The sequence below is a fragment of the Oncorhynchus keta genome, chromosome 14, assembly GCF_023373465.1.
Source record: "Oncorhynchus keta strain PuntledgeMale-10-30-2019 chromosome 14, Oket_V2, whole genome shotgun sequence".
NCBI classification, from domain to species: Eukaryota; Metazoa; Chordata; class Actinopteri; order Salmoniformes; family Salmonidae; genus Oncorhynchus; species Oncorhynchus keta.
The window spans coordinates 30,549,778-30,564,228 of NC_068434.1; the positions used below are offsets into that span (position 1 = coordinate 30,549,778).

Sequence of the window (14,451 nt, forward strand, 5' to 3'; positions counted from 1 at the left end):
TCTGATCTGACGCATGCCACGGACGGGACTGGAGGTAATGTGGCGAGGGGGAGAGTGAGTAGATGGAGACTGACTTAGAAAATATAGGAAATCATACCCAGGACCTGAAATATTAGACAGAGCAGTGTATATGAAAGATGGAGAGACAGGGGGCTTGGTGTTTAAACTGTATCTCAGAACCAATGGTACCATGTGAAATTATCAATCATCTCAGACCTACATTTTTATTAACCCTGTCTTAGATACTGTGAACCAAATGTGCGATATTAACACCTGTCTTTAACACTCTCTCTATTTCCCCCCACTTCAGGATGAGGAAGAAGATGGGATGCCCAAGAAGAAGTGGCCCACGGTTGATGCTTCCTACTATGGTGGCAGAGGTGTGGGTGGAATCAAAAGGATGGAGGTGAGCTTCCCTGGAGCCCTGCTGTGTTTAAGTTCTGACAACCAGCTTTCATTCCCACTACTGTACTTCATACTACTGTAATGAACCTGCCCTCCCTCACAATCTACAGCTGTCCTCTCCATGCTATTTGACATAGGAAGACTGTTTGAAAGAACAGAAATGGCAAACAACCAAGCACACACTAAGTGGTTGATCCGACTGCTTGAATGTGGTTGAAATTAAGCTAGACCGGTCTGAAAACCTCTCTTTATTTGTCAGGTGCGTTGGGGTGAGAAAGGCTCTACTGAGGAGGGAGCCAAGCTGGAGAAGGCCAAGAACGCCAGGGTGAAGATGCCCGAGCAGGAGTTTATACAGACCCCGACTCGCATCCTCAACAATGGCACGCGCAAGCCTCCTGGCCCTCATAAGTGGTACTCACCAATTAAGGTATTGACCTGGACAATACATTGCACACACAGTTGTCAAGTTCAATCACATACTCAACATAGGTTCCTTTATATATGGCCATGTATTTGACTGATAGGATGGGTTGAAGCTGGAGTTTATTATGTAGGCATTTCATATTTTAGTGTTGGGGTCCCAGTCCTTACGTGACCACTGGTATGGAGCCTCTACACACAGAGCCAGGCACGAGTTAAAGTCATGGTTCTATATGTCCTGACAGTCAGCAGGGGATGGCTAATTGAAACCAGATACACACTGGACTGACCTCCAGGGGACAAGGGCTGCAGAACCAGTAGTTTTGTGTAGAAAAACAGATTATTTTTGTTCTGCCCCCTTCCCCAACCTCTTAGCAATGGCTGGGTCTATGCAGAACTCACAATGAGCAAATATAATTTGTTCAGGTTCTGGCTTTGATAATAATTTGGGTCAGCTGTTTTATAATTAAATTGAATTTCAATCTACAATGTGAACACTCTATTTGGTAAAAGATAGACATGCATTGAGAAAATGATGAAGTTATGGGTTGAGTTCGAAGATAATCCCTGGAAATTCATGTAAAGTATTAGTATAGTGTGTCAATAGCGACTTATAGTCACACCAACACAAAACCATGCACAAAACGCATCTTATTGGTATTGTGTACTGCTTTGTGATTGCAGGGCAAGCTGGATGCTCTGTGGGTTTTGCTGAGGAAAGGCTATGACCGTGTGTCTGTGATGCGACCACACCCAGGAGATAAGGTAAGACCCAACATGCTGGATTACATGTAGACAGAGCAAGGTTCATGTGAGGCCCCCTTCTCCAATCCAACTCTGCCTGCGTCATATGGAACCGAGGGCTCTATGAAACACGTCATGGTTTCCACTGGAGGAAAATGGAATTATTTTTGCAATTTTCCTGAACAAGCAACCTGTAACTAACCAGCGTATAGTTACACAAGTGTTCTGTACAGAAGTCTCTAAAACATACTGTAGCTATACTATTATATCGCCACATGATGTTCATTGGCCAATCTATCAGATGTTGTGACTTTCAACTATTAAACAATAAGGTTTTTAAATAAGTTATACTTCAATAGGGAACTATGAAATCTTGTGTTAACATTTTTACTTGTCATTTGCTAAGGGGTACAGTCCATTATTCCATTAGAAACTCCATCACTCCCCCCTCCTCCTCCTCCTCCTCCTCATCCTCATCCTCCTCCTCCTCCTCCATAAATCCTCATCCTCCTCCTCATCCTCATCCTCATCCTCCTCCTCCTCCTCCTCCTCCCCCCCCCCTCCTCCTCCTCCTCCTCCCCCCCCCTCCTCCTCCTCCCCTCCTCCCTCCTCCTCCTCCTCCCCCCCTCCCCTCCCCCCCCTCCTCCTCCTCCTCCTCCTCCTCCTCCTCCATAAAGCCAGTCTGTGTTTTTATTTGGTGACACATGAATCAGGCTTTGCATGATGAGTACATTTTGAAGCAACAGAAAATGTAGCAACATAAATGGGTACAGCTGCCAGTAATAAAACACACATACTGTAGAAAGAGAGGACTGCTGGGAAAACTACAGTAGTAGTGAGCTGGCACCCATGACTTTAGAAACCCCCCTAGAGTTCCAGGCTGTGTTGAGAGTTCCAGGCTGCGTTGAGAGTTCCAGGCTGCGTTGAGAGTTACAGGCTGCGTTGAGAGTTCCAGGCTGCGTTGAGAGTTACAGGCTGCGTTGAGAGTTCCAGGCTGTGTTGAGAGTTCCAGGCTGTGTTGAGAGTTCCAGGCTGCGTTGAGAATTCCAGGCTGCGTTGAGAGTTACAGGCTGCGTTGAGAGTTCCAGGCTGTGTTGAGAGTTCCAGGCTGCGTTGAGAGTTCCAGGCTGCGTTGAGAGTTACAGGCTGCGTTGAGAGTTCCAGGCTGCGTTGAGAGTTACAGGCTGCGTTGAGAGTTCCAGGCTGCGTTGAGAGTTACAGGCTGCGTTAAGAGCTGTGCATACGTAGACTCTACTTCCTCCTTCACAGGAAGTTCAACCTGAATTCATGTGTAGCTATTCAGGGTGGATGGAGCTAAAGTGCATTGTCAGCAAAGTTCTTCAGTCATGTCATCTGAGGGATGGGCTCAAATAAATAATTATCCAAAGAGTTTAGCATTTTCCAATGTGGCTGATTTATTAGTTGTTCCTTGTACATAAAGCTATGTGGTTAATTGTGTAACTTGTTGATGCGAATGTGAAGATATTACAGTAAAGTACACAGCAGGGCGAGGGGAAGGAAGCATTGTGCCCTTGCGGGGAGCACATGAAAGGCCTGTTGCACTGACTGAACACAAAATGTCCAATGAGGCTTTTTATTCTCAGGTACAACAGCTTACTGCAGCTCTATTGGGCTGCACACCCCACTGTAAGATGATGAATAGAGACAGTGGAAATTATAGAGACATCAGAAAACTTGGAATGCTGTCATGAATTTACCTTTGCCAGCACATGAGGGGAAATAAGACTTAAAAAGCAAAAATAAAAACTAGCAGACTCTATTCTAATGCCTATCACACTGTAAATGACTGCTGACATTAATAACAACTAAGCCGTACATAATTAAGAGTAGGAGTGAAACCTCGTCTCCGTAAAGCTGTTAGTTCATTAGTACGCAGAGAGCTCTGTAGTTTTCTTGTTGACTCTCAGTAAACAAGCCTGCTCTGGTTGCAATTAAGATCTCAAATTAAGGCATTGTTTTTATAGTTTCCTCCAAACCAATGCAGCTGTGGGAGGGAAAGAATCTGGCAAGGATTCCAGCAATACTCCCACTAAACATCACATACTCAGTCCGATTCCCTTTACCCAATGTTCCAGTGCACTGACAGGGCTAGTGGGGAGAGAGCTGAGCCCCTGCTTCCTCTCCTCTGCCCCTGTGTTGGTGCCAGGAGAGAACAACTGCCCCCTCTCACTGAAGCCACGGAAGTTCAAGGCCAAGTGCAGAACTGCAGAAAACAGGATCCCCAGTCAATGGAAAAATGTAAATCTCCGTGTAAATAACAACATTTTTAGAAGACAATCATGGTACCAATAATTGCTTCTAATATACCAGATGTATGTCCTTGGACCAATTTTAAAATCACACACAGAATAAGTTATAAGGACAATTTAGTTGCCAATGGCAGACTGAGGACCCTGGTTGGCCTTCAACTAGAGTTATTCAATAAGAGGGGGGAGCACTGAGCTAGCCTGCAACATCGCTTCCTGGATTAGCTCAAACTGAGCATGTTATGTATCCTTGAGATGCCATCTTAACCAACTTAATTTGTCTTCAATGTGCTATTGAGTCTTCACATAGGAATGAATGGTGTCACATGATCAATGGCTTTGTCCATTCACATTGGTTGGGGCTCTAATGAGGAGCTGTACTGTTTTCAATTTAAGACACAAAGAAAACATAATGGTGTGGTGGCACACAGCAAGGGTTGCATCAGCTGTAGATATTTCATCCACATTTGGTATTCATTGTTTGACGTCTTAGTTTGTGCTTTGAAGTCAGAGAGCTGAACTCAAGAAGTAAAACCTATTTGTATTAATTTCAGGTAGTCTTTCATAAATGTACTATGTACTACGGTCAGGGGGTAGTAAAATAAAAATCTGCTCTGCTACGTGAGTCAAGGGAACAGGAGTGTTGATTTTAATTAGTGGTTCAACCACAGCAGTCAGTAAAGCTCTCACCAGCGTGCCTCAATGTTCCTACAGGATGAGGCTCCTCATGCTCTCTCACTTCAGTCCTCTCTCAGGCTGCTCCACAGGGACTAAGATAGACCCAGACAACTGGTAACCTATCCACTGTAGTTGGATTGCAAGGAGAGAGGTAGGTAGACAGCTTAACCGATTTAAGCACAAAAGAGGGTATACACGCAATATTGTCACTGACAATAATCCTGACCAGAGGAAAGCTCGCACAGAATGCAAAGCATGTACGTAGGGTTATTGTTTAATATTCCAAAACATAAGCCAGTGTTCCAAAACACTGGCTATTGTTTGGAATATAAATGTATAAATACATCCAAACTAAACTGCCTCCTCTTCCTAGTATCCTGATGGCTAATGTCCAATTGCTGGAAAATAAACTTTGTGAACTCACAGCAAGGCTTCAATTGCAGAGGGACATCAGGGAATGCTGGGACTTTGTTTTTACTGAGACATGGCTTACGGACAAAACAATCGGCTCTGCTATTCAACCAGATGGCTTCTCCATATTTTGAATGGATCGAATGGCGGCTTCTGGTAAGAGTCAGAGAGAGAGGGGTATGTTTTCTCATAAACAATTCCTGGTGGACCTGAGTTGAAAACATTGCAAGCTCCTGTTAACCCATACAGTTGAAGTCGGAAGTTTACATGCACCTTAGCCAAATACATTTAAACTCAGTTTGACAATTCCTGTCATTTAATCATCGTTAGAATTCCCTGTCTTAGGTCAGGTAGAAACACCACTTTATTTTAAGAATGTGAAATGTCAAAATAATAGTAGAGAGAATTATTTATTTCAGCTTTTATTTATTTTGTCACATTCCCAGTGGGTCAGAAGTTTACATACACTCAATTCGTATTTGGTAGCATTGTCTTTCAATTGTTTAACTTGGGTCAAATGTTTTGGGCAGTCTTCCACAAGCTTCCCACAATAAGTTGGGTGAATTGAGTCAGGTTTGTAGGCCTCCTTGCTCTCACACGCTTTTTCAGTTCTGCCCTCAAATTCCCTATAGGAATGAGATCAGGGCTTTGTGATGGCCACTCCAATACCTTGACTTTTTTGTCCTGAACCCATTTTGACACAACTTTGGAAGTATGCTTAGGGTCATTGTCCATTTGGAAGACCCATTTGCGACCAATACTTAACTTCCTGACTGATGTGTTGAGATTTTGCTTCAATATATCCACATATTTTTTCCAGCCTCATGATGCCATCTATTTTGTGAAGTGCACCAGTCCCTCCTGCAGCAAAGCACCCCCCACAACATGATGTTGCCACCCCCGTGCTTCACGGTTGGGATGGTGTTCTACGGCTTGCCAAATTCCCCCATTTTCCTCCAAACATAACAATGGTCAATATGGCCAAACAGTTCTATTTTTGTTTCATCAGACCAGAGGACATTTCTCCAAAAACTACGATATTTGTCCCCATGTGCAGTAGCAAACCGTGGTCGGCTTTTTTATGGTGGTTTTGGAGCAGTGGCTCCTTCTTTGCTAAGCGGCCTTTCAGGTTATGTCGATATAGGACTTGTTTTACTGTGGTAACTTTTGTACCTGTTTCCACCAGCATCTTCACAAGGTCCTTTGCTGATGTTCTGGGATTGATTTGCACTTTTCGCACCAAGTACGTTCATCTCTAGGAGACAGAACGTGTTTCCTTTCTGAGCAGTATGACGGCTGCGTGGTTCCATGGTGTATACTTGCATACAATTGTTTATACAGATGAACGTGGTACCTTCAGGTGTTTGGAAGTTGCTCCCAAGGATGAACCAGACTTTGAGGTCTACAATCTTGGCTGATTTATTTTGATTTTCCCATGATATCAAGCAAAGAGGCACTGAGTTTGAAGGTAGGCCTTGAAATGCATCCACAGGTACACCTCCAATCGACTCAAATAATGTAAATTAGCCTATCAGAAGCTTCTAAAGCCATGACATAATTTTCCGGAATTTCCAAGCTGTTTAAAGGCACTGTCAACTTAGTGTATGTAAACATCTGACTCATTGTGATACAGGGAATTATCAGTGAAATAATCTGTCTGTAAACAATTGTTGGAAAAATGACTTGTGTCATGGACAAAGTAGATTGCCAAAACTATAGTTTGTTAACAAGAAATTTGTGGAGTGGTTGAAAAACTAGTTCTTGAGTGTAGGGGGCAGTATTTTATTGCTTGGATGAAAAGCGTACCCAAATTAAACTGCCTATTTCTCAAGCTCAGAATCTAGAATATGCATATAATTGTCGGATTAGGATAGAAAACACTCAAGTTTCCAAAACTGTCAAAATATTGTCTGTGAGTATAACAGAACTGATATTGCAGGCGAAAACCTGAGGAAAATCAAACCAGGAAGTGGCCTCTATTTTGAAAGCTCCATGTTCCATAGCCTGCCTTCGCTCCATTTAAAGGGATATCACCCCGATTCCTTTTCCTATGGCTTCCTTGTGGTGTGAACAGTCTTTAGACATAGTTTCAGGCTTATATTTTGAAAAATGAGCGAGAAAGATCGCGTCATTGTATGGCTGGGTGCCTGCAGCGTTTTGTATGCGCAACAGCTTGGAGCATCCATTTTCTCTCTCCTATTGAAGAAGCTCCATTCCCGGTTGATATATTATCGATTAAAAACAACCTGAGGATTGATTATAAAAAACAATGCTATTTGTAACTTTCGTCTGCGATGTCGTGACCGCTGGAGCCTGTTGATTTCTGAACATAACGCGCCAACCAAATGGAGGTATTTTGGATATAAAAATGATCTTTATGGAACAAAAGGAACATTTATTGTGTAACTGGGAGTCTTGTGAGTGCAAACATCCAAAGATCATCAAAGGTAAGCGATTTAATGTATTACTTTTCTGACTTTCATGACCAATCTACTTGGCTCCTAGCTGTTTGTAATATTTTGCATACTGAGAGAGATGTGCTTACATAAACGCTTGGTATGCTTTCGCCGAAAAGCTTTATTGAAATCTGACACACCAGGTGGATTAACAACAAGCTAAGCTGTGTTTTGCTATATTGCACTTGTGATTTCATGAAAATTCAATATTTTTAGTGATTTAATTTGAATTTGGCGCTCTGCAATTCAGCGGTGGTTGACGAAAATGATCCCGCTAATGGGATGGGTGCATCAAGAAGTTTTAATGACTCCAACCTAAGTCTATGTAAACTTCCGACTTCTACTGTAGGTAGAGTTAAAATGACCATGCATAGATAATAACCAGAGAGTAGCAGCAGCATATAAAAAAGGCGGGGGGGACAATGCAAATGGTCTGGGTAGCCATTTGATGAGCTGTTCAGGAGTTTTATTGCTTGGGTGTAGAAGCTGTTAACTTCTTATGGTATAGGGGACGGTTGCGTCCCACTTGGGCAAAAAAACAGGGAAAATGCAGCGCGGCAAATAAAAAAAAATGATATAAAAATCAAACTTTCATTAAATCACACATGTAAGATACTCAATTAAAACTACACTCGTTGTGAATCCAGCCAACATGTCAGATTTTAAAAAGGCTTTTCGGCAAAAGCATAAGAAGCTATTATCTGATGATAGCACAATAGTAAACAAGAGGGTAGCATATTTCAACCCTGCAGGCGCTACACAAAACGCAGAAATAAAATGTAAAACATGCATTACCTTTGACAAGCTTCTTTTGTTGGCACTCCAATATGTCCCATAAACATCACAATTGGTCCTTTTGTTCGATTAATTCCATCCATATATATCCAAAGGTCAATTTATAAAGTGCGTTTGATCCAGAAAAAAACAGCTTCCAAAAAACGCAACATCACTACAAAATATTTCAAAAGTTGCCTATAAACTTTGCCAAAATATTTCAAACTACTTTTGTAATACAACTTTAGGTATTTTTAAATGTTAATAATCAATCAAATTGTAGACGGGTCTATCTGTGTTCAATACGGCAGGGTAGCCTAGTGGTTAGAGCGTTGGACTAGTAACCGGAAGGTTGCAAATTCAAACCCCCGAGCTGACAAGGTACAAATCTGTTGTTCTGCCCCTGAACAGGCAGTTAACCCACTGTTCCTAGGCCGTCATTGAAAATAAGAATTTGTTCTCAACTGACTTGCCTAGTTAAATAAAGGTTAAATAAAAAAAGAAAAATACAGGAAGACAACAAACCATGCTACTTTTCACATCTTGCGCACTCTTAACAGTGTTACCCAGTTCCTAGATGGCCTCCTTCATTGTACAAATGAATAACCTCAACCAAATTCCAAAGACTAGTGACATCCAGTGGAAGAGGTAGGAATTGAAAACCAGTTCCTAAGAAATATCGTTTGCCAACGAGAACTCACTGAACAGACACAGACCTAAAAAAAAAGCTTCTGAACGGTTAGTCCTCGGGGTTTTGCCCTGTTATACTCACAGACATGATTCAAACAGTTTTAGAAACTTCAGAGTTTTCTATACAAATCTACTAATAATATGCATATCTTATATTCTTGGCATGAGTAGCAGGAAGTTGAAATTGGGCATGCTATTTATCCAAAAGTGAAAATGCTGCCCCCTATCCCAAAGAGGTTAAGAGGTACCGCTTGCCGTGCAGTAGCAGAGAGAACAGTTTATGACTAGCGTGGCTGGAGTCTTTGACAAATTGTAGGACCCTCCTCTGACACTGCCTGGTATAGTGCTGGATGGCCGTAAGCTTGACCCCATGCTTGATGTACTGGGCCGTTCGCACTATCCTCAGTAGTGCCTTGCGGTCGGAGGCCGAGCAGTTGCCATACCGGGCAGTGATGCAACCAGTCAGGATGCTCTCGATGGTGCAGCTGTAGAACATTTTGAGAATGTGAGGATTCATGCAAAATCTTTTCAGTCTCTCGAGGGGCAATAGGCTTTGTCGTGCCCTCTTGACATCCGGCTTCTTCACCTGCGGCATGGTCTGAGATCAGCCACCCACATAGTGGATGAAACGGTGGGTTTGCACATCCGAAGAATTTCTGCACAAACGGTCAGAAACCGTGTCAGAGAAGCTCATTTGCGTGCTCGTCATCCTCACCAGGGTCTTGACCTGACTGCAGTTCGGCGTCGTAACTGACTTCAGTCGCAAATGCTCACCTTCGATGGCCACAGTCATGCTGGAAAAGTGTGCTTTTCACAGTTGAATCTCGGTTTCATCTGTACCGGGCAGATGGCAGACAGCATGTATGGCGTCGTGTGGGAGAGTGGTCTGATATCAACATTGTGAACAGAGTGCTTCATGGTGGCAGAGGGGTTATAGTACGGGCATGCATAAGCTATTTTAAACTCATAAGCTCATTTTATCGATGGCAATTTGAATGCACAGAGTTACCTTGATGATTTACCTTGATGAGATCCTGAGGCCCATTGTTGTGCCATTCATCCGCCACCATCCCCTCATGTTTCAGCATGATAATGTTTCGGCATGATAATGTTTCAGCATGATAATGTTGTTGATAATGTTGCAAGGATCTGTACACATTTCCTGGATGCTGAAAATGTCCCAGTTCTTCCTTGTACGACAGTGTGTTCCAGCATAATTTTTGCACAGCCATTGAAGAGGAGTGGGACAACATACCACAGGCCACAATCAATAGCCTGATCAACTCTATGCAAAGGAGATGTGTCGCCCTGCATGAGGCAAATGGTGGTCACGCCAGATACTGACTGGTTGTCTAATCCACTTCCCTACCTACCTGCAAGTAAGCATGTTGTTGGACGCTGTCTACCATGCGTATCCCGTACACACGAGTAATACACTTGAAACTACATGAATCTTAAAGCATAGGCCTATGTTCTCTCTGTTCTTTGCATTGATATTGTTTGGGATAGCATCTCAAACATCTTCTTTTGAGTAAAAGTTTTGCAGCAAGGATTTTTCTTTGGATTTAGCACTGCAGACATGAATCATGATGGGAAATCACAGCATGTGTGTTGGTCTCCCTAACCCAGTCATTTTGAAATAGAAATGTTGATGGTGGACAGTGCGCACACACTCTCTTAAAAAGGTTGCCATGCTGTAGGAACATGTGTTGTAGCAATCAATCCATTCAGTTTGTAACAGTTCGAAGCAAGAGACATTTCTATGCCTCCAGCTAATTCAACTGACCAGCACAACTGACAAAGCAATACAATAGCATAAAATAAAATCTCCTCACTGGTGTATGTGAAACATCAATGTGACTGACTTTCCTAATTTTTATCATGAGATCTGTGTCTCTTAGATATGAATAGAGACTGGAGAATGTATACATGTATTGCTTTTTACTTTGAACCACACCACCTCTACAACTGACCAGTGGATTCAGAAATGATACATTGTGTTATTCTAACCTTGTCTCTCTCTTACATTTCAGGGCCGATGCATGAACTTCACCCGGGTCAAGTCCAATCCTCCTCGATACCCCCACTACAACCATCACTCAGCCCCCATCTACACCCCTCCAAGAGGCTGCAACCCACCACCTCCCCAAGGCAAACTCCCCCTTCCCACCGGCAGCCCCCCAGCCTCCCCCTCTCCATCCTCCACCTCCACACTGCCTCCACTGCCCTCAAAACCCCTCCTTTTTCTACCACTCCTCTTCCTCCCATTACTCCACCTCCTACCATCACACCCCCACCTTACACTCCTCCTCCAACTCCAGCCCTCCCTCCAACCACTCTGCATATACCCCCTCCTCCTATGTGCTCCCCTTCCCCTCCACACCCTGCATCCCCAACCAGCTCCCTGCCCCCACCCGCTCAGGCCCCTCCTCCAGGACAAGGCCCCCTGCCTCCACCCCCTGCCCGCCCACCGCCACGCCCCTCTTTGTAAATCCTCAGCAGTGATTGGGAGGGCAGGGGTTGACTAGTACTAGTACAAGGAAGATCAACAGGAATCACAACTCTCCCCTCATTCTACTGCCACCCATGATATCTGTGTGGCTCACACACTTGTCAGCTATTTGTTTACAGTGGCCCATGTACTCTTGACCTACATGTGTAGGTCAAGAGTACAAAGAGAAGTTGTACTTAAGGTTCCACGGATATCTCCTGATGGACAGCTTTCCTTATAGACAGATCTATGTTGTCCATAGCTGGTCAGGTCTGCACAAAACACAGTTACCTTGTCATGGCAATAAAGGCTAAGCCCATCTGTCCATTCTACAACCACCAGAAGAATGGATCGATATCATCGTAACAAAGTAAAGCCAAGTGTTGGATGGTTGCCTGTTTAAAAAAATTAACTGAGGCTCTTGAGATATGGCTGAGGTATTAAGTTCAGAAATGAATTGAGAGATGTCTCCAAATGATATTCCAATAATGTATCAGTCTGAATTTTCCACATGCAATATTTGTTTTTCACTGTCAAACAAGTTATTATGAGCAGCGGAAGGATTCTTTGAATCACAAAAATGTTCTAGTGTCAATGCCCTGCTGCATTGCACAATTACTGTCAAGTCGAGGACAATGTTTCTTAATGACAGCATAAAGGATGATTTTATGCCTTAAATGTGCCTTTAATTAAAAACAGAATGTTATTGGAGAGCAATTACATTCCAGTGGTTTAAGTAATTTGTTCATCCAGTTTGATTCATATGATGGGTCTTGGTTGGTTTATATAGCATTCCTAAAATGTTTTATACATATAGCGTGTATAAATATGTCTTACTTTTTGTCTTTGTATTGTCCATTCAGTGTTGGATAACTATTTTGCAGAGTATGATTGCTGTGGTGAACAAAATAATCATTACGAATAAATTACAATAAATGTGTGCATACGAGTCCTTACAATTATGCCAAATTCCTCAGAATCAGCACTATCAATGGTTAATGTTATATAGTTGGGTTTACAATGTTGTATTTCATCTCAAAATGTTATGACGTATATATCCTTGGCCTTCCCCCCCAATTTTTTTTTTTTTTGTGTCATTGCTGCTCCTGTGGTTCAATGTGGTTTATTGAAGTCACATTAAAAAAAAAAAATCTAATTACATATTGTGTAACTGACCAAAGAATATCATAGGTTAACGATGGTTAGCCTCTGAACCGGGCCATGACGACTTCAACTATTGATGCTAAATCTATAGGCAGCCTATGGGTCAAAATATTCCAAGCACAAGTTGGATTATGTAATGCTTTGAGTTGCCCATAAAACAGGATGAGTTTTATGTAAACACACTTGAACAAACTATATGTCTTATCACACCCAGACACACATGTTGGCAGGCATCTGCATGTGTGGTTCTGTGCCAGTGACTGGGATCTTGTCCACACAATGGATCAGAATCTCCCCTGCAGCATCAGACACTTTCCTATACCTCCAGATGAGGTGTAATATAGACCAGGCCTTCTGTCTGTCCATAAGAGGAAGATTGGAGACAATCATGGAAAGTTGGCTTTGTATTGAGTCAAGTTCATGAAAGTACATATTGATGTACAGATGTCTGATTTTGTATAGTAAAAGGCGCATCCAAATATTTAGCCATCTGAATATGTGTAGAAAAGGAAGGCATTTTATGTTGGGTCTAGAAAACTTGAAGTGGAGTCACTCTCTGTGTTCCTTTGTGAAGGAATCCTATTTTCATTACAGACGTATTGACTTTACATGCACCTGCCAGGCTCTCAGGTCAAAATAAGTGTACTGTAGCCTGGAGACTGGAAAGCAAGGCAGTATAAGCAAGTACAGATTTAGCTGTCATTGCTATGTGACCAATTGTCATTTAGAATTTATGAAGTAAACGTTGAATCCTTTAAGTAATTTTTTCAAATTGTGTCTTTTTTATGATTTGTTGTTAAGCACACATACACTGAGTATACAAAACCTGCTCTTTCCATGACATAGACTGACCAGGTGAATCCAAGTGAAAGCTATGATCCCTTACTTATGTCACTTGTTAAATCCACTTCAATCACTGTAGATGAAAGGGAGGAGACCGATTCAAGAAGTATTTCTAAACCTTGAGACAATTGAGACATGGATTGTGTATGTGTGCCAATCAGAGGGTGAATGGGCAGGACAAAATATTTAAGTGCCTTGGAACGGAGTATGGTAGTAGGTGCCAGGTACACTAGTTTGTGTCAAGAACTGCAATGCTGCTGGGCTTTTCACGCTCAACAGTTTCAAGAACGGTATCATGTATCAAGAACGGTCCACCATCCAAAGGACATCCAGCCAACTTGACAACTGTGGGAAGCATTGGAGTCAACATGGGCCAGCATCCCTGTGAAACGCTTTCAACACCTTGCTGCTCTGAGGGTAAAAGGGGGGGAGCAACTCAATATTAGGAAGGTGTTCCTAATGTTTGATTTGCTCAGTGTAGTACAATGCTTCTTTGTGACATTTGAAGCAGCGAGAGCAAAGTCTTGAATTGAAAAACACTGATTTAAAGCAGATTGATACAATTCATGACCCTGTGAAATGTACTATTTCGATGTACTTCATGGGGCTCCTAATGACAAGGTGCAAGCAGGCAATGTCCCATAGTTTAAACACATCACCAGAGACTTGTAAAGAGATTAGTAGACTTACCTCACATTTCCTAAAGCCACCCTCTTATCCCCGAATCCCACCCAGCTGGGTCATAGGCATGCTCCAAACTCATTCTGGAAGACATCCACATGCCATTATTAGTGGACCTATTTCAGTGCCTCTTTTAAAAATGTTAAAAACTAAAAGCATACAAAGAGAAACATTACATTTACCAGCTGGTTAGACATCACTGAAGCAATACGTTTTTCAGCCCCTTTCTTTTGAATACCTTGCCCCTAATGTTGTTAAGGATGTTGGAGTCACTGGGTTCACCAACTATACACCATTTACTAACAGTGCACAGACTGTACCTCCCTGCCTCAATCATAGAAGAAAAAAAATGTGATTTCGTGGCTAACAGCATCCAGATGTTCATATGTTGAATTATGTCACATCTACAAATGGAGTGAGCTATCTA

At 42.5% G+C, this 14,451-nt stretch overlaps 1 protein-coding gene across 2 annotated transcripts in view; it reads left to right on the forward strand.

Moving 5' to 3' along the window:
• LOC118393193 (anthrax toxin receptor 1-like) overlaps positions 1-12,285 on the forward strand; it is a 53,302-nt gene extending 41,017 nt beyond the window's left edge. For both annotated transcript variants that reach the window (XM_052461475.1, XM_035785615.2), the window contains exons 15-18: positions 311-406; positions 665-832; positions 1,510-1,590; positions 10,879-12,285. In XM_052461475.1, the coding sequence (XP_052317435.1) occupies positions 311-406; positions 665-832; positions 1,510-1,590; positions 10,879-11,373 (840 nt within the window). In that variant the 3' untranslated portion in view covers positions 11,374-12,285. The remainder of the gene's footprint in view (positions 1-310; positions 407-664; positions 833-1,509; positions 1,591-10,878) is intronic.
• The last annotated feature ends 2,166 nt before the right edge of the window (positions 12,286-14,451 follow it).